The sequence below is a fragment of the Synchiropus splendidus genome, chromosome 16 (genome assembly GCF_027744825.2).
Source record: "Synchiropus splendidus isolate RoL2022-P1 chromosome 16, RoL_Sspl_1.0, whole genome shotgun sequence".
Lineage (NCBI taxonomy): Eukaryota > Metazoa > Chordata > Actinopteri > Syngnathiformes > Callionymidae > Synchiropus > Synchiropus splendidus.
Genome location: NC_071349.1, coordinates 16641203 through 16660835, shown reverse-complemented (window position 1 = coordinate 16660835; position 19633 = coordinate 16641203). Strand labels below are relative to the sequence as shown.

The following is a 19633-nucleotide window of genomic DNA, read 5'->3' as shown; positions in this document are numbered from 1 at the left end:
TTCTTCAGTTTTAATTTGCTGTGCGCATTAGCATATTAGCATAGTAGCGCTCCTCTCTCCTCACTTTGTATCTTGGAGATCAGCCAAAAAAACATCAAATTTATTCAAATTATTAAAAGACTTTTCACTGTTTTATGGTATAACAAGCAACTAAAAGGCAAGATGAGGTTGAAAGATGAAAACTAACAAATAGTACTAATATTAATAGCAACTGGAAAGGCATTGAGTGATCAAATCTTTGGTACACAACTCTAGAAGAGATAAGCTGCATGATTCACCTGTATTTATATGACACTTTATCAATAGTATGAAGCAAATTTAAGGGTGTTTTCACACTACATACTCTGCCCCGACTTCAGTCTGGCTGGTGTTGTTGATTTCGTGCTCGATTTCTCTCGCAAACGTGCGTGAAATGTCACCTCAGGACTATATTTAAGTTACAGTGTAGGTTGATACAACGCAGATCCTTTCCGGAGCATCGACAGAGCTTGTAGTCGAATCAGTTTCGAGTCTAGAACGCAGTTATTTGTCTACCGCCCCCAGCTGGCTAGGCCAAGTACAGATATGAAAGGGATACATGTCTGAGTGCGAAGTCTACTTGGGTACTTGTGCATACAATGAAAGCCCCCTTACACTTGGTGAATAAGAGAGGGAAGGCAGGATGGAATGGTAGGAGATCATAGGCATCACTTTTTGCCTGAGGTTGTTTTTGTCCCCACCACACAAAAATCCTGTAAGCAATCATAACCCCAGTTGTTCTGACCAGTTTAGAATGTTCTGACACTCCTGAACATCCGCTGCCTCCGAGCTACGTAGCCCAACGCTTTTCCGGAGAGAGCGAAGTAAATGAAGAAAAGCAGTGAAAGTGAACTGTAGCTATGACATGTGCGTACCGTCACGTGTAAAAGAAATGAAAAAAGAAAACCAGCTGAAGCAGGTAGCACAAGTGGCTTGATCTACGGTGGCCTGAAGTGGACAAAAAGTAAGTCTGGATTTATGAGACAGGATTAATATTTATATATAATTAACGTACAAAATCAAGTGTAAACAAGGAAAGGAGAACAAGTTGTTGCTTGTTTTGCTGTTTAAAAAAAATAAGTCTGGCAATTGTACTTTTTGGTGGAGAGCCTGTTTCACAGCCAAAGGCACCAGACTGCATGGGTCTGATAAAAACAACCAACTCAGACACGATGCTGCATCCAATCGACAGGATTAATCGTCTCCCGGCTGCGGAGTTTCAGTGCGCTGCTCCATCTTGGCCCGGAGGAGACATCAAACACACTCTCGCTGCCCGCCTGCCTACTGTTCCCCCCGGAGAGACAGAGACGGGTTAGAGAGTGGAGACTGGCCTCTGGTAGTGCAACTCTCTGTGGAGTCCATATTGATTACACCTGCCACCGGTGGCTCGCCGGAGCTGTGTGTTCTGACAGCTGGCAGCACAGGGCGAGATGGATAACTGCTCCAACCAACTACATCATCACCCCGCTCTGTAGAGGAGATTTGGAAGGCATACTCATATTTTGGTTTGTTTGGCTTCTCACAGAAGTGGAGTTCAAGTTCTGTTCCGCCAGCCAAGGCATGTCAGATATAGAGAAGCACAGTGTGGTGTTCAATATGAGGCAAGATCCTTTGTCTGGCCATGGAAACTGCCTCTGATCAACAGCGATGCCTTCCACTGGCTCAGGGAGGGCAAACCCATACACCGCCTGTGATACCATCAGCCTACTCTAAACAACATAAGTCAGAAGTGCTTCGTACTACAACCTTCACAGCACAACATGTCGCTGGAAGCCAGGTTACGTTGACCCGAATTCACTTTGTCTTTCCAGGTTCATGGTTTGGACAATGGACTTGACCCCAACTCTCATGCGACTGCGCAAGTGCTGTGAAGCACTGCAACAGCTGAAGCTTTGTAGCAGTTAAGCTAGGTTTCAAACCAATTTATTTTCCTGAATGAAGTGATATTTATGCTTTAGAGCGTTTTATTTGAATTCTCTGAGGACGCCCCAAGTATACACTGGCTTCCCTTTGGTCTTTTCTCACTTTAGACGATAACTCTTGACACATTACGGGGTGGAATGACTGAAAGTTGTCTAAAATAAAAAATATATAACCAAACTACCTCATTTTACGCTAAAAAAGTAGTTGCGCTCTTTGGTTTTTATGGTTAAGGCTGTGTTTGGACCTCAGGCAAAACCCAAGACAAGGAAATGTACAGTAGCAAAACAACCTGCTCTGCTGCCAAATAAACAAGAAATGTCATAATTTAGCAACGAATTTTGAAACATCCTTCCAGCAAATTTTCTTCCTTTCTTCATATATTTCTTCATATTGTCCTTCATATATTTATGTATTTAAGTGACTGATGCGGCAAAAATTTAATAAAAAATAAATCACCATAAATCATGGGTAGTGATGGGTGGATGGGGTTTCATGAAACAGTGTCCTGATTTTCAGAGGGCACCAGATGGCGATGTCTGCTGCGAAATGTTTGGACTTGAACTCATTCAATGGATCATGACGTCATTTCTAAACCAGGAGCTCCAACCAGTGGCCACTGAAAACTAGGGCACTGTTTCATCAACCCTGCAATACTGTTTCATGATACCTCATATATCCATCACTACCCAAGGTCTTTGACATCTCTTCCTACCTCTTTTTTCCTCTGCCAACTTCAAGTGTAGCAAAGAAGTAGCTACACAAAACCCGCTCAAAGCGATGAAGTACACCAACCCCAGGAGGAGGAGCGCTCATAAAAGCACTTTTTTCGCAGAAGTAGAGCACAAAACAAACATGGTGGGCAAAATAAAAACACTTGGCAACAACTCAACAAACACATAAACGAGTGGCCACACTGGTATTACAGTCTGATTTTTTTTTAAATAAAACATTTAAAAAGTTTAGTAGATTTCCTCAGATGGAGCGTAGTCCGCTATTGTTGTCGTTGCATTGTGAGAACTATCGGGATGAAAGATCATTGACATTGTTGTTTAAAAGGAGATTCAAAATCTGTATTTTTCACTTAATACAGACAGTTTCAAAGTCTGATCTGACACTGAACGTTCATTGATGCAACATACTCAAGGCCTAGTTTTGACATAGAAGGTCAGAAACAATTGATCCGTGCTCATCGGAATAACTTGAAGCGTCAAAAAAATATCATTCATACGACACAATCGACACAATATAATGTTGTAAAGGGGTCATGTTTGGTGACACTACGCCAAAATGTATAGCACGAAAAGGATGTTAACATGTAAACACACACACTCCTTATCGCATCCCATACCAAACTGACCACAGGCTTGCCTGCTAAAAGTGCTTTTATCAGAGATGGACAGCACTGGGAGCGTTCCACGGTGAACAAGGCTTGTCAAAACATTTCTGGTCTTTTATCAGTCCCGCAGGACTTCTCACTAAACTCTGTTTAGAAAGCAGGAAAAGCCACTCGTGGGATGGAGTTAAAGCCAGCCTGAGTGTTTTCCCTGCTGGCCTACGGTCCCACTCGTAGGCTTCTGGGTCTGCTGTGTTGATTATGGAGATGAGCAGCTATGAACTCAATATGTTCCGTGTTGCAGGGAGAAGACTATAAAGCAGCCGCATACTTCTGCTCAGGAGAGCCACCGAGAGAGCAAGTAAAATGGGTGTAGTGGGATTCAAATGGCTTAGTCAGGATAAGAAACCCAATAGTTGTATGTTTCTCTCATTTGTGTCTCGGCTGCCCCCCTCCTCACCCTCCTCCGTCTCAGTACTGAGATCTGGTTTTCACACCCTAAAGGCTTTATTTACTAGCTTATTCTTCTCACACTGAAGTCTGCCAAGGTAGACTTGAATTTGAAACATAAGTCTCATGAAATCCTGGTCATTGTAGTGAAAAAAAAAAAAAAAACTCACATCTGCTGCTGCAGATTTAAGAGCTTGCCATTTGATACAACAGACGAGTAACAACAACATTATTATTAATAATAGTAATAATAAAGAGCGTATCTACATGACATGTATTTTTCCACCCATGAATGAGAAAGCATCGCATAGGAAGCATTAGTTAACCTGGGAAAGAGAGAAAGGAAAAGCAAAGGTGCCTGTTTTTTCTTCTTCTCCAAAACATAACAAAACATATTAATACACCTCACTTTTTGGTTATTCCAAACAATGTTATGATATGTTTGAGACCCAGTGACAGTTGACAATGGCAAAAACTCAACAAAATTAAATGGTATTAAATTAAATTGCGGACGGAGCTCAAACTACATCGACTCACCCCGAGTTCCAACTACGACCAGACTCATTCAACTTTTAGTTCAAAAGTAAAAATTAAGATTATAATATTGAGTGAATAGTATTTAACACAGTATTATGCAGTGAATAGATGAGGTTTCATGAAACAGTGTCTTGATTTTCAGAGGCCACCAGGGGGCACTGTCTGCTGCGAAATGTTGACTTGACTTGAACAACTAATTCAATAAAACCTGACATCATTTCTAAAACAAGAGCGCCACCTAGCGGCCTCTGGACTGGCTACTCCATCCCATTTTCACATCCACATATTTGAACCATCATTTGTACTCGCCTGGAGCGCATGTTACAGTTCGGTATTTGTGAGCATCGCTTCTTTTTAGGCGCTTTATCAAATGTCACAGTGGGCACTGCACAGCGGAAGACATTGCCTGGATGCGGTGGACTTTTTACATTTTGCTGTAGACGGCAGGTGTCGGAAGATACTAGCCGCTCATTTTCCTAAAGCCGAGTGCTACATGGGAAGACGCTGGAATTATAACAGAAGGGTGCTGTGGACCGGGATAGGTGCTTTAAAGGAAGAAGGTCGCAACCAATACTTGTCAACACCACCAGAATACAAGGAACAGTCATGAGAGTTGGAGAGTTTGACTCAACTCCATGTGTCAGTATTCAGTTAATGTTGGATAAATGGTTGTCGGAACATTCCACACAAACCCCCAGATTAAATAAACACCCCCAAAAAAGGCGGTCAACATCATTGAAAAACAGGCCTCCATGGTTGGGTACAGTCGGGGAACCAGTTCGGGAGCGCGAGACATCTTCCTGCCAAAGTTGGCCCACCCACCGAAGTCGCACAAACATTTGCTCTGCTTAATCATTCTTTGTTATTCTCACTTGATTTCCACTCGGCACATTGTAATTTCAGCTTTCTGCAAGTGCAACTTCCCCCAGTCCTCGCTTGCGTTCATCAAAGACCGTCGGCTCCCTTGACACCGCTTCAAAAATCCGGGATCAGGTCGCTCTGCTTTTATTTATGCACAGCCCTGGATGTTTAAATATCGTCTGGGAGCTTGGTCTGTTTTGACCTCGCCATTATTTCAGTGGTGGGGGACGACAGGAGAAAGAGAAACGCGCGTCTCACGAGAGATTTCATTCTTGAGTAAAACCAGAGAAGAGTCTGTTTAGGTATTTTGAGTTTGCCTGTCAAGCCAGTCACTTCTCAGCTGTTGCTGCTTCCTGATGAAGCCAGGAACATGCCGGAGCATTAATGGAACTGAAACAAAAATAAACCATTTTCAAGTTGAAACCGAGATGCGCATACACAGCTGCGGAGAGCTTGGCAGCGCTGCCTTTGATTTATTCCTCTGGGGGAACGGTATTTGTGTGTTTGGAGGGGGAAGATGGCACACACTGAAGATTCCAAGTTCGCCACAGGAAATCAATTTATTTGAGAGGGCAGCCAGACTAAAAATAGTGAGCCCTCCACCCCCCCACACACAACAATAGCGCCGGAATAATTGCCCAGATTTTTATGAGAAGGCAAGAATCCTCCAGAGACAACAAAGTTTGTTCTCCGTCTTGCTCTCAAATGTGTGTTATGGAAATATTAGTCTGGTGCTGTTGTCATGTTATTTGTTTTTTGGCATATTCCTGCTTGTCTGCCGCTGTCAAAACAGAATCTCAATCATTTCCCTGCCCGACGCGACGACTTACCACTCGTCAAACTCAGCTTCCAGCTGCCAGGTTTGACAGCACATGATGATTTATCACAAGTTCTCGGCAGTAAATAGACAATAACTGTTTTGTCACACTCCGCTGAGTTCTAACTGGGTTTTTTAGGGAGTGTGAGAGGGAGTGCTGTAGGGGTCTAGTGGGGGCTGATGCGCCGTTTTTAATGAGATTTCACAGCAGTGTTTAAATATTTAACCGTTCCTGGTGAAGCCTGCCTTACAGCCGCCAGGCAAAACTGGAGAGGATTCACGCAGTCGTCGCTGAATATACAGCAGCAAACATCAGAAAATAAGCACAGGCTGAATATATAATGGCAGTGGAGACGCGTGGCCTGCTGGGAATAATACCTGCACCTTTCTGCCTTCTGTGCCCCTGAAAATAACTGTGCGACGACAAAGGCTGAGCATGATGATAAAAAGCTGTTGAATTATACATACTTTTTTTTTTTTGATGAGGTATTTTCCAAACTATTTCTCACTGCCACCGTTAACTTTTCTTTCTTGCGTCCCGTTGGAACTTCACTGTATGATATTTGAAAACACTTCACCGTTCAGTTACAACCCTGCCAGCCATCACTCACTCACAAAGGGTGAGCCGGGGTTTCTGCCACCACCTGCTGTGCTCAAAGACAAGTGTTTGTTGAGGTTTGTTGGATACGACTGAAACCTGGTGGACTCAAGGATACGCTGTGTGAAGTGGGATGCACAGAGAAGGATTTTATGAACCTCAAAACATTGATTTTGTCTGACCCAACACATGAAGATACCCTCAATGCCAAACGCATCGAGCTTCAGACTGATCTAAACCTTGACAAAAATCTTTACAAAACAAAGAAGAATCATCCCAATATCCTGGAGGACAACTTGAAAGTGAGCCGAACAACTTGGGTTGTCACTAGATTAAAATTTTAATCTCAATTAATCGCACTAGAGGTGAGTTAACTAGCGATTAATGGGAAATCACTCACACATTTTGTATCCGTTAAGTGTAACTTAATGGAAGATTTGATCAACACTAGAGGGACTATTAATGCATTGTTTTACATTTACTACAACAATTTGTTTACTACTACAAGTCAACGTATACTGTCAAGAACATTCTTTAGAATAAGCTCGGAGGCACTGAACAGGCTTAAAAGCACAACATTGTAAGCATCATAGGTCATTCTAATGTTGACTCAATTTCCCTTTAAGTTACATAGTGAGCAGATACAAATGTGTGGGGAAAATCGCGAGTTAACTCAGCGATTAATTGGGATTAAAATGTGAATCTTGCCATAGTTTTATGTAAAAAAATCTCAGAGAATAATTATAATTAAATGACTGGAACACAACTGGTCTCAGAATGAAAGTCCTGCCAATAGAACACCAGAAGGAACGGTGGACTGAAAAAAAAGGTTTTAAATATCGTAAGCACTGGACACATTTACGATGTTTTCCGTACAAATTTACTCCTAACACTACACAATTATTTTATTGGATTATTTTACAAAAGGTACAATAATGAGGCGTTTGCTGTCCAAGGTAAGGGACGGGCAAAATCTAGACCAAAGAAAAATAAAAGCCCAATTTTCATTATGTGCCCTGCTTAAAGCAACCTGTTTTGTAGAGATTCCATGAGTCCAATCTGGTGAAAAGCTTTCACGCACATGGAAGTCAAAACCACAATCAAGAGGTTGATGTTGAATAGAGTCCAGGGAAGGTTTTAGCGGCTGATGGGAAAGCGTTGTTCTACTCAGGGAACACTTCAGCATCTGTCGCCAGATGGTTTCTATTGAAGGGTAACCAAAACATTAACATGTCCTCAGTCAGAAAATAAAAAACACAATTTCTAGAGTCCAGAGTTTCACTCATATAGAAGCAGGCTTTAAAACAGTGAGTCCTTACTCATAAAAATAACGGTTATTGAGGGGCGCTACAAGTAGGCGGAGCTTGCTAAGGACATGCTAATCCAAGTGTCCCCAAATACCAGGATCTCTTAAGAATGTACACTATATAACTTGTCACCAAACCATGATAAAATCTATTTGTTAAACAGCATCACACCATGGTTAAGGAGGTTCCGAGTAACACTCACTACATAAATATAAAAAGCGGAAAGGGGGAAATAGTTTGCCGAACACTCGCCGATGTGCTGAAATGAATCCTGGAATTGTCTTTCACACCAACCGCTCAGTGTATTCCAGCTTCCACCGATGCCAGCGTTCTTACCCCCAAGCTCCTGGGCTCTCATCGACACCCACCGCCACCCCCTCTCTAAAAAACCCAGCTCATCCTTGACTGAGCTTACTCACAAATTTTGACAATAGCTCGGAGGCACCCCGGAGTAAAATAAGCGCTATTATTAGCAGCAGCTAACCTGCCCAGTCACTGGGATGTTCTTTATTAGACGGGAGATGTGTATCCACATTGCTGAGGGGTCTTTAGAGTTTGGCAGACTCGGAGCCAAATCATATGCATGAATCCTCTTGCTGAGTCTTGTGGCTGCCAAGTAAGGCCCACTGGGGCCTTTGCCAGGAGAGCCCAGACTACTATCCCAGCCCCTCACCCACACCCAGCCTGCACATAAAAAAACACCTTGTGCCTCCCAAGTGCCCTCTCCTCCTCCCCCAAACTGTACCAGCTCCGTGGCCTCTTATTCCCCCCCTCAGTCTCCATACCACGCTCATTATTAATGATCTGAGGGACAGCTTTCATTTGATCTATTACTTAGGACGGGACGGCGGCTGCTGTGCTGCTGCATCCCTGCTGGATCTTTAATTATTTCGTGGAGGGTTTCCTCGTCACCGGTGCTCCTTCTCTGTTGTGTCGATGAAATATTGAAGTTGAGGAGTGTAGTGCAAAGTGGCCCCATGCAGTGAGGTGTGTGTGTGTGTTTCGGTTTGTGTCTGGACACGTAAGGCCGAAACTTACAGAGCAGCCGGAAGACGGATTTTGGTTCTGACATGAATGTGGATCAGTCTTCTGTCTTGATGATGGGACAGAAGGCTCATGGGGTGGTAAGGTCCGTATAGCACACCGTGATATAAGCTTAAAATAGCAGTGTAACAGCATCTCAATCTCAATCATTTTGACATTGTATACATGTACACATGTACAAATGCAGGAAAATGGAGTCAAAAATCTGTCTGTGAATATTTACATGATCGAGGCTTAGAACAGGAAACTGGGGGCAAAATACATAAAAAAAATCAACTGACGAAATATTTTAAAATGTTGCCAATATCCACATCATCCAATACATCATTCAAAAGCTGGGTTTTCATTCTTTGTGTACACAAAAGCCCATCATGAATTCATGAATCGGATAGGTTCTCATAAGTGGGTCAGATCAGCCGCCATGCTGTGACGTCACTGGAGGTACCAAACGTAAACAAAAACACTGGTGAGCTGTGCAATGAAGTGGTGGAAGGAGCGGAAATATCAGCATACAATGAGGTATTAGTTTCTGAGGAAGAAGAGCTGGTTGATGTAAATGAATAACTTGTTTTTATTTAAAGCATGTCGTTGTGGAAATGACAACTCGGGCTATTGTGAGAGGATGAAGTGTCTGAACGGATCATAGATGGATGGCAACAATGAGTGGCAATGCACAGTAACTATAACTGTTATATAAGTTTTTGAAAATAAATTATTGCGTGCAGATGGTGATCCAGAGGAGCCCAAAAATCAGGACTTTTCCTCAAAAAAAGTCAGTAAGTTTTTGAGTAACAGTTGCTCACAAGGTGACTAGTCAAGCGAAAATACATTCATGTTGGAAAATATTGTATAAATGATCTGGGGCCTTTGGTATAAAACAGATATCTCTGTTGTTGAGGCTCCGTCTTTAGAGGGTTAGTTAGGGTTGGTCAAGTTGACTAAGGGCTTATGAGGCTTCATGAAACAGTGCCCTCATTTTCAGAGCGAGTGCCACCTGTTTCTGTGTAAAAATGACAACTTTGTATCACGAAGCTTCATTGTTGCGTCACTAGCCAAGTCCCAAGCGTGTGGTTCTTCACAATACAAGGCATTCTTAAAATCTTAATATAAATCAGTCAGTGATGAACAAACGCTCTTCTTGATCAAAATGAAGACCAAATCACGGTGAAAAGCTTCACTTTTTACCTTTGTTAGGGTGTCGGTAGTGATGGGTAGATGAGGTATCATGAAACAGTGTCCTAAATTTCAGCAAGCTAAATGGCGCTCTTCATTTAGAAATGACTCGAGGTCTCATTAAATCAGATATTCAAGTCCAAACATGTTTCAGACATCCACATCTGGTGGCCTCAGAAAATCAGGACACTGTTTCATGATACCTTCAATACTGTCATGACTGTGTCGACCAGGCAGAGGGATTACTTCTCCACTCTAGAGTGAGCACCATAGATGCGATAAACTAATCGTATCAACAAGTACTCGATTAAACTCAAGGAATTCAGTTTAGAATTCATGTTTATTTTTTAACCACGACTTACGTAGAACATTGCATCTCTATCTCCAGGTCCACAGATCTGACATGTATTACAGGACACTAGCAGACGCCACACCGCCAAAACAGTCCTGTAAACGTGTAATACGTCGTGATTATAGACCATTAACATCGTATTACTGTGATCTTGAAGGCCAGTAATGGCACGAAATCACGGCTTCCCCTTTGTTGCCAAGGATAACAAAGCACAACAGCCTCTGCCCGAGAAATATGGCTGACACTTCAGCCTCCAACAACTTTACATTCAGGTATGATGTATAGCATAATGCCTAATTGCTTTGCTCTCCAAATCCATAAATCGTGCCTCTCTGGAGGGAGGCTAGCGCGGAGAGAGCGATCAAACCCGGCGCCGAGCTCAATGTCTAATGTCGTACAGCCCATTCATTCCATCAGCCGATAGATTATGAATAGGGAGATACTCACCTGACACTTGAATTGATGCTTCATAAAACTAACGGCACCTTATTTTGCTTTATGTGATCACATCCGAGGGTGATATTTGCATCGGCAGCACCTCTGCGCTCATTGAAACATCGGATTGCTGTAACTGGTGGAAGGAGTAATCCATGCGCTGATGTGGGGGAGTCGTGGAATGACACTGATGTACAGCGCTTCATTAATGGCCATATGAATAGGGTCTGCACTGGATGGCGCTCTGCTGATGCATCACAGTAAAAGAGATGGGTCACTCTGTCTTCTCCGGCGCCCTGCGTTGCCAAACCCATAATGACATAAAACCCCAATTAATCTTCCCATCATGAAGACAAAATTTACACGTCCTCCCAATAAAAAAAAAACACTTACAGTAGATGGTGTTAGACCCTTCAACACTGTGTCATGAAGCTCTGAATAAATAAAAGAAATGAAAACTAAAAATGGAAAACATTGTCTAAAACTGCTGACTATAAAAAAAAATAATACTAATAAAAATAAGTTTCAATGCCATATAAACAATAGGACAAGCAGAGGTAAAAATATATTTAAACGTAAAAAAGAAACAGAGAAACTGTTCCTTAAAATAAGGAAAGCCGATACATGGTGGGAGGGATACGTTTTAAGGAGGATGTTCCAGGTAAAACAAGGAGGAAGTCAACTACTTTAGCTCTTGGATGTGATAAAGGAGGACATGAAGACTACAGGTGCGTTGAGGAGGATCATCAAGCAGGTTAAGGTGGAGGATACTCACTCGCTCCGATGTGAAACAATGAATGAAGAAGAACGTTTTCAGACAGCAGTAGTAGTTTACTAGGAGAAAAAAAAAGCCTCATCTGCCTGATATGAACCTTCCCATGTTCCAGAGCGAAATCTTATTTTCATTGAAATAAAACTGACATATACCATGCTTTTTACAACAATAAGAAGAATACGTTTTCATAAATACACACACGCTGCTTTTTTTAATTTAATAGTATTTGGAGAAACAAATACCTTAATAAATGATATTATTCAAGAGAATGTAAATTCGAGGCTCATTACTGAGTCAAAATAATTATGTTTTTATTTGTGATAACGATAAATATCTGTAGAGAATGTTTCAATTAGCTGCTGTAACAAGCATGTAAATGTGCATACATAAGCATAAGACAGACTCACCCACACAAAGCCCCAAGAATACCAAGCTTTACTTCATTTATAAATCATTTTCCGATGAACAAAATCATGATTCAAAAACATCCTTTGCAACATCTTCTGTCATTAAAGATGCAGCTTCACTCTTGCAGCAGTTAAACGTACAGTCTTCTTGACAATGTGAATGTGCATGAATATGTATTTCTGATAGTAGAATGTGACTCTGGCCCCGGGCCATTAAACCTTTACTCATTCTCGCTCAAGATTTCCTCTCTCGAGTGCAGCGCGCCGCCACATCAGCAGCATTTTACTGGCACCCAGCGGCGAAGCGTGGAACTGCGCGGCGGTTCACAAGCTGCATTTCGCTTGAATTAACCGCAGGACGTTTTGGAGGACTTGATCAGCAGAGGAGCTGGCGTCCACTGTGACACAGGGTGGACCGATAATCCTCTGGTAGGCCTCCTCTACCCTACAAAGACGCACCATTTTATATGCGCGGTGATTATTATTGTTATTAAAAGCATGACCTCTGCGGCCGAGGTCATGAGAGCAGCAAACATCTGTGAAATGCAGTACATGAGAAAAGAAACAACACAGATGGCTCAGAGCAGGGCCATTTCCTGAGACGCATGAGGAATAGTCGACGTAATCCTGACTGAACTCAAGTCTGCAGAACGTCTTTCTCTCACAGCGACGCCAGATTTCTTTTTTTTTTTTAATTCGGCTGCTCCGACATCTGGCCGTCCCGTGTGGAAAGGCCATTACATCCGGATGCTAGATGAATGAGCGCAGCCGTCGACCTGTCTGCAGCGACTAACTGGGCCGGCGGTGCCAGTAGGTTTTGACTAGCCTAATGGAGCACAACGGCTCCGCAACGAATCACCTGTTCATGAGCTGCTTCCCCCCACAGGACGGTCAAGTGTTTGATAGATCAGTGCAGGACGGTGTTGACCTGAGTCTGCAGCCGCGACTGTGATCATATCGTCTCACAGGTGGAGTCCAAGCGCCTCGTAGCAACGACCAGAACTCAACTGAAATCACTGATCCACATGCATCACTTTGATCATTTTATTTTGCCTTAATTTAAGGAACAATGATCAATATAATTCTGTCAATAGCATTATAATAATATGATTTAACTTGAGATTGAGGCAGAAATTGTTAATTTTTAAAAGGGATTTGTTTTTATTTTTGTTTATTGTTTGTTGTTTATTTTTATTTTTGTTTTATTTATTATTTTACAACTTATTTTCCCACTAAAATATCCAATTATTGTGCTAAACTAAATTCCATAATGTGACATATTTCTCCACTTTCTCTCGAGTTTATCCGAATTGCAGTGCGTGGGATGAGAGGCAGGGGGCGCCCCCGGACAACTCACATAGGTAGTCAATATTTTAGACAGTGGGAGTGCCAACAGCAATTCCATGCAAACATAATATGTGATTTAATTTTATTTTTTTTATTCTGAGCTCAAATTAGAATCTAACTCGCTGCAGGTATTTGTTGCAAAATGAAAGTGTTATTTGAAACATAACAATCTTGAATAATAACTTTTCTTTCCTAACTAAACTAAGAAAAGAGCTGCATGTTTATTCACTTTGATCTTATGAAACGTTTCTTCTCTTTACACAACAACTATAACAGATTTCTACACGTCAATATATAATATAATTATGGTATGTAACTTATTATAACTTAACTACTAAGCTTGTTATGAAGAGCATTTCACCCAAGCAACATGTCTTTGTTAAGATAAGACGGTCCTGAACTCTTAAATTCGCCATCATATCCTCACCTCAGTCTGAAAAGCCTGTCACGCTCCAAAGCGTTCTCCTCCTGGGTCGCTCCTTGCCCTCTGTTTTTCAGCCTTCTCTTCCTCTCCTCCGGGTCCAGAGTGAGCACGACCACCAGGTCCGGCTGGAGCAGATCCCCGGGCCAGAGGTAGACCTCAGAACCCTGGTGAGGAAGGCTCGACACCGGCCCGTCCACAGCTGTGGCGATGGCGTACGCTGCCGTGCTGTGCCAGAACCTGTGGCGCGGAGAGCACGACCTGAGAATCCGGAGCTCCTCGCGGCTTACACGTTCCCAGCGCCACCTTCTGAGCCACCTTCCCTCCACCTCTTACCTGTCGACGATGACAGGTCTCTTCAAGCCCTCTTGGCCGATTTGCTGTGCTGTGATGTAGTTCCCCAGAGCGTAGAAGGCCCGGCGGATCAGGGGAGGCTCCTGATCAAAGCGGGCCCTCCAGGGAGAGAGACACTTGGGAGGGGAGTAGAGAAGCGCGGCCCCTAGAGTGTCCCTCAGAGACTCCGTCAAAGTGGTCTTACCTGTAGCAGATATGAAGAAGAACATCAGCGACAATGCATCACTCAGGTCTGAGAAAAATGTGGATAACCAGTTCCTGTTTGAGTCTCCAGATTGCTTTAATCCCACGGCTGCTGTGCCTCTTATCTGAATATGTTTATTACAGGATTGTTTAATATTGTTTTAAAGTATTTTCCATGATGTAGTCCATTCTTGGTGAAGCATGGTGGTGGTGTCAGGACTGCAGACTTACTAATCCATCCAGAAAACCATACCTTCGTATGTCTATGAATATTCTTGTTTTTATTCACTGTATGTTCTCCCTGTGCTTGTGTGGGTTCCCTCTGTGCACTCTGGTTTCCTCCCACAGTCCCAATTACAAATGGAGAAATTGTCAGTATGAGTGAGGGGTTGATGGGACGCCTGCAAAATCTGGTCGTACACAAATTAAGGTGGGATGAGAGCAAAAAGGCTGTTTTTGTCCAGCGAAAATAAAGTTTTCCAGCAGCAGCTGAGCAATAAGTGAGAGGAAAGCGGTTGCTTTTTCCACAGTCTACAAAGGGAGACCAAAATATAAGGCAGAATTTAGAGGCGGTGAGTGGGTTTTCAAGTCGAAAACATGCCATTTAAAGGAGTGTTTCACAAAACATCTGCCTCAAGCCGCTTGGCTTTACAGTTGGTGAGCTATTCAATAAAGCGTTTAACAGCCGTCTCACTCTCCTGAGGTCATGATACGCGATATTCCATTAGGGCGACTCGCGTGCAGATAATGGCTCTGGCAGAGCAAGCAGGCGGCCATCACTCTGACAAAGCATCTATGCATCACCCTGACCAGGTATTTGTTTGTGGCCTAATGGCATTAACCTGTGGCATCCAGGCCTTCTAAGACGATCACTGGGAAGTCTGCTTTGCTTCTGCACTCCACTCCGCTGGGCAGGAGCTGCAGCACGGACGTCGCCTCTGGGATGATGTCACCGCACTGTCCAGCAGAGAGAAGACAGACAGGATTACCTCAAGCAGCGTGTAATGGAGTTCAGAGACACGGATCAGATTTATTTGGGAAGAAGACTCGCGACGTCATAACATACTTCTGGCGCCAGTGTTTTGGCTAACACCACTGTTGTAGTAAACAAGCGCCTCATGTGGTGTGCATTTGTCTGAGTACTAGAGAGTTTCAAAAATAAATAAAATTGTACATAAATATACGCTAATCTTTAAAAGGGAACACATCATAATAATCTTTGTGGGGCTTTTTATGATTATTATTATGAATATTATTCCTTGCTTTCCTTTTTTGTTTCGTAAAAATTTGATGGATGAAGCCACTGGCTGGTTTAACTCAGTTTATTTAGAATTAAATACAAATTGGGCGGTTCTTTTTTGAAATAGGTTTTTGCCTGTTGGTCTCATCGTTGCATATTTAAATCAATATTTTATTTTTAAATTAGCGTCCAATGTAGGGAAACTGTACTTAGAGGTCAGGTATGAACTACAGAGAGATTTTAATGTAAATTCTAAACAAATATATTAAGAAAATATGTATATTGTGGCAGTTCAAAGAAAAACATGTAAGTACAGAAAATAATACCTGCGAAATTTCCTAAATTCTAATTTGTCAAAATATAGAACTTATAGAACAGCATGTTTTTATTAGTCGAAGCATTTTTGTATGCATTTATTTATATATATATATATTTAAAGAATATTTAAGATTTTAAAAAAATATTGAATATAAACGCTAATTATTTAAAGGGTATTACGTCACTAACCTTTGTGCTCGTTGTGCAGTGGTCAGTATCCTTTGAAAGTACTACAGCAGTAGTACTCGTGTAGCTACTACACATCCAGGTTTGTCATTGCTGGTAATTCTATTATATGACCACTAGAGGGTGCCATTTCCCCAATTGACTTGGCGCAAGTTTACATTACAGTAGAGCTAAATAATATCTGAAATAATGAATGACAAAATAGACACTAACCTGTTTCAAAATGTTCAGCGCCTCCTGGAAACTGTAGAAAACGTCCGAGTTGATGATGTTGAGGATCGAGGGATGACATTCTGGCTCCTCTGTCGGGACCAAGTGGAAGCACTTGGATGTGTTGGTGAGATCTTCTGACCACAGCTGTTGAGTCCACGCTCCATCATCTGCAGCCCTCGAGTACGAACAGACCAGAACAGGGTCGTGCTGCTGCAAATGCTCCAGGAATCGCTCCGTCGACGCGGAATTCTTGGACGAATCTTTGATAAAGTAGCCTTTGAGGAGCGAATCTCTCGAATGAGGAACGTGTGACGTCATATGAGAGAGGTCGCACTGCGGTGGCAAACCGGCTAAAAGTTTGTCTTTAAGCCCCGAATAGAACTTAGCTTTCTGGATGCGGTCGGCGCTGTAAACAAGAAGAGAGTAGCATCTCTCGGTCGCGGTCACGGCCCCGAACACCGCTGGCGCGTCACCTGCCGGCGGACTTTCCTGCAGCCTGAAGTGAACGCGGTCTCCATCCAGGTGGACGGAGAACGTCCGGGAGCGCCAGCGAGGAAGGAGAGACACCATCCTGCGAGCCATGACGCGTCTCACGCCGGAGTGAATATAAGACGGGAAAACGAAAGTAAACAGCCGAGGAAGGAGAAACGAAACTTGGGCGCGGTGACGAGATGCGGACTTGAAATGGAACCGGAACACTAGTGTTATTTGATCATAAATATTCATCTTCAATCGAGTCTGCGTATGAATTTCACTCTTCCTCTCCATACAATATTCACCTATTTGTCAAGCGCCAGATCACCGACTATTAACAGTTATTATTGCGATGCAAAACTACGACAGCCTCCTGCATATTCCTCATATTTACACGCCTTAACAAAACAATGTTCATATTAATTATTATTAATGGCATAAGCAAGGCACATTTATATCCTCTCATATACGATAAAAAGTTTCACATTCCGTTCTGCATTGCTCACTAACTGCACCCCTTCATAACAGCTTCAGTTTCATTTTCTCTTCTGTCTGGAAACGGAAACTTAGCAGGGCTGTGTATAAAAGGAGGGGCACTGTAAACAAGATCAGCTGATGGAAATGATGAAGGTCTCCGCTGTGGTCCAGTCTCCCGCGCTGCTTGTGCGGCTCGTGGCGGCCACGCTTCAGAGCATCCTGGGATGGCTTTTAAAAAGAGTTTGCAACTGGGGTGCAGGAGGATTTAACAGCCTAGCAACAGCCTCATCCGCGCTCGACTCCGACAGCAAGCCAGAGCAAGAAAAGGTCGAAGATGCCACGACTCCAACGAGCGTCAACTACCACTTCACACGGCAGTGTAACTACAAGTGTGGATTCTGCTTCCACACGGCCAAGACGTCCTTCGTCCTGCCGCTGGAGGAAGCCAAAAGAGGGCTGCGACTCTTGAAAGATGCTGGTGAGTTGCCTTTAACCCTGAAATAACCTCGCTCTGTGGTTTAACAAAGTGCATTCCAGGGATGGAAAAGATCAACTTCTCAGGAGGGGAGCCCTTTTTGCACCACAAGGGAGACTTTCTGGGCAACTTGGTTCAGTTCTGCAAACAGGAACTGCAACTCCCAAGTGTCAGCATCGTCAGCAACGGAAGCTTGATCAGAGAAAAGTGGTTCCAAAAATATGGTAAAACCCTGGCTGGAAATACACACGTTATAATGTGAGTGATCATATAAACCTGCTCTCATGTATCCTTCAGGGGAGTTTCTGGACATCTTGGCGATCTCCTGTGACAGTTTTGATGAAGACACCAACCAGTTGATCGGCAGAGCACAAGGCAGGAAGAGTCACCTGGACAGTCTCTACAAGATCAGAAACTGGTGCCAGCAGTATAAAGTGGCGTTCAAGATCAACTCGGTCATCAACACGTTCAACATCGAGGAAGACATGAGCGCCAACATCACCCAGCTCAACCCCGTCCGCTGGAAGGTCATGGTCATGCCCGCTCATCCAGATCATCTTATATACTGTATATACCTGAATATTGGTGCTCGTGTTCAGGTGTTCCAGTGTCTGCTGATCGACGGGGAAAACGCAGGAGAGGAGGCGCTGAGAGAGGCGGAGACGTTTGTGGTCAGCGATCAACAGTTTCAGGAATTTCTGGATCGACACAAAAGTGTCGCCTGCCTCGTTCCAGAGTCCAATGAAAAGGTATGAGAGATTTTTTATTATTATTCTACTGATGCATTACACTATTGAAGCTTGGGAAACGGAACATTTCATTAAATACCGCCTCCTTGTTTTGGCAGATGAGGAACTCATACTTAATCCTGGATGAATATGTAAGTGCTTAGTCTACTTAAATAAAACTGCATTATAACAATGTTATTACAGGCGGTTTATGATCAACACATTTTTCTTGTTGGTCCAGATGCGTTTCCTAGACTGTCGCGAGGGAAGAAAGGACCCGTCCAAGTCTATCCTCGATGTCGGTGTGAAGGAAGCCATCAACTTCAGCGGATTCGACGAGAAAATGTTTCTGAAGAGGGGAGGGAAATACATGTGGAGCAAGGCAGACATGAAGCTGGACTGGTGACAAAGATGTGACATTTTGATATATATATATATTGTGTATCTTTCTTTCATAACTTTAAATGGCTTCCTGTGACCTGTTACTGAGGAATAGTGTTGTCTTTTTATGTTGTGTTTTTTTATTGTTAAATCTGTGTATCAATATATGGATTTTGGTACAACAGTACAACAACATTAATGTTTGAATAAATTTAAAAATGATAGTTTGCATGTATGGCATTTACAGTGTGTTAGAGGAGATTGAAATAAACACAAATTATGTTTTTTTGAATGTCAGCTCCAGCTAATAGCTTGGTCCACGTGAGACCACATTGATGTGCCTAAATACATCAACACCAGAATAAAACAAGCAGTCTTTGTTTTGCCGTCTGAAAACTTCATACAGTTGTGCGCTTACTCGCGTTTAGTATTATGGATGGATTCATGTTAAAGTACTATATTCCCAGTTTAGCATTTATAGAGCTCCTGTTACAGTGAATTTCTCTTTTGTGAGATTAATAAAGTCTTATCTTTCGTAATTATTTCAGAGTCAACACATTTTTTTTATTCCCCCGGAAGGTTCTACGGCCAGTTTTACTTTCATAACAGCGGCTTTGGACTGTAAAAAAAAAAAAAAAAAAAAGTGAGGGCTTTTCCTAGTAAATATACTGTAAACGTAGTTACTGCTGAGAAGGTGATGGGTTGCAGCCTGCCACGTCTTCAGGACCTGTATGTCTCCAAGACCCAGAGACGTGCCTTCAGAGCCGACCCTTCTCACCCTGGTCATGGACTGTTTGTTCCTCTTC

The 19633-nt window shown here is 42.8% G+C and overlaps 2 protein-coding genes across 5 annotated transcripts in view; one reads left to right on the top strand and one right to left on the bottom strand.

Moving 5' to 3' along the window:
- Positions 1 to 16897, bottom strand: part of cmpk2 (cytidine monophosphate (UMP-CMP) kinase 2, mitochondrial) — a 79456-nt gene extending 62559 nt beyond the window's left edge. For 3 of the 4 annotated variants that reach the window (XM_053845704.1, XM_053845703.1, XM_053845705.1), the window contains exons 1-4: positions 16293 to 16897; positions 15178 to 15292; positions 14135 to 14336; positions 13805 to 14038 (exon numbers count right to left, since the gene is read on the bottom strand). In XM_053845704.1, coding sequence (XP_053701679.1) covers positions 13805 to 14038; positions 14135 to 14336; positions 15178 to 15292; positions 16293 to 16874 — 1133 coding nt within the window. In that variant the 5' untranslated portion in view covers positions 16875 to 16897. Of the gene's footprint in view, positions 1 to 8660; positions 12476 to 13804; positions 14039 to 14134; positions 14337 to 15177; positions 15293 to 16292 lie in introns of those variants that run through there. The other variant, XM_053845702.1, reaches the window with a different exon arrangement.
- A 490-nt stretch (positions 16898 to 17387) lies between these two features.
- Positions 17388 to 19350, top strand: rsad2 (radical S-adenosyl methionine domain containing 2). Its single transcript, XM_053845706.1, has 6 exons — positions 17388 to 17721; positions 17781 to 17942; positions 18016 to 18245; positions 18318 to 18467; positions 18566 to 18598; positions 18688 to 19350. The coding sequence occupies exons 1-6, from the start codon at positions 17388 to 17390 to the stop codon at positions 18850 to 18852; spliced, it is 1074 nt and encodes a 357-aa protein (XP_053701681.1). The 3' UTR covers positions 18853 to 19350.
- Positions 19351 to 19633: the final 283 nt, after the last annotated feature.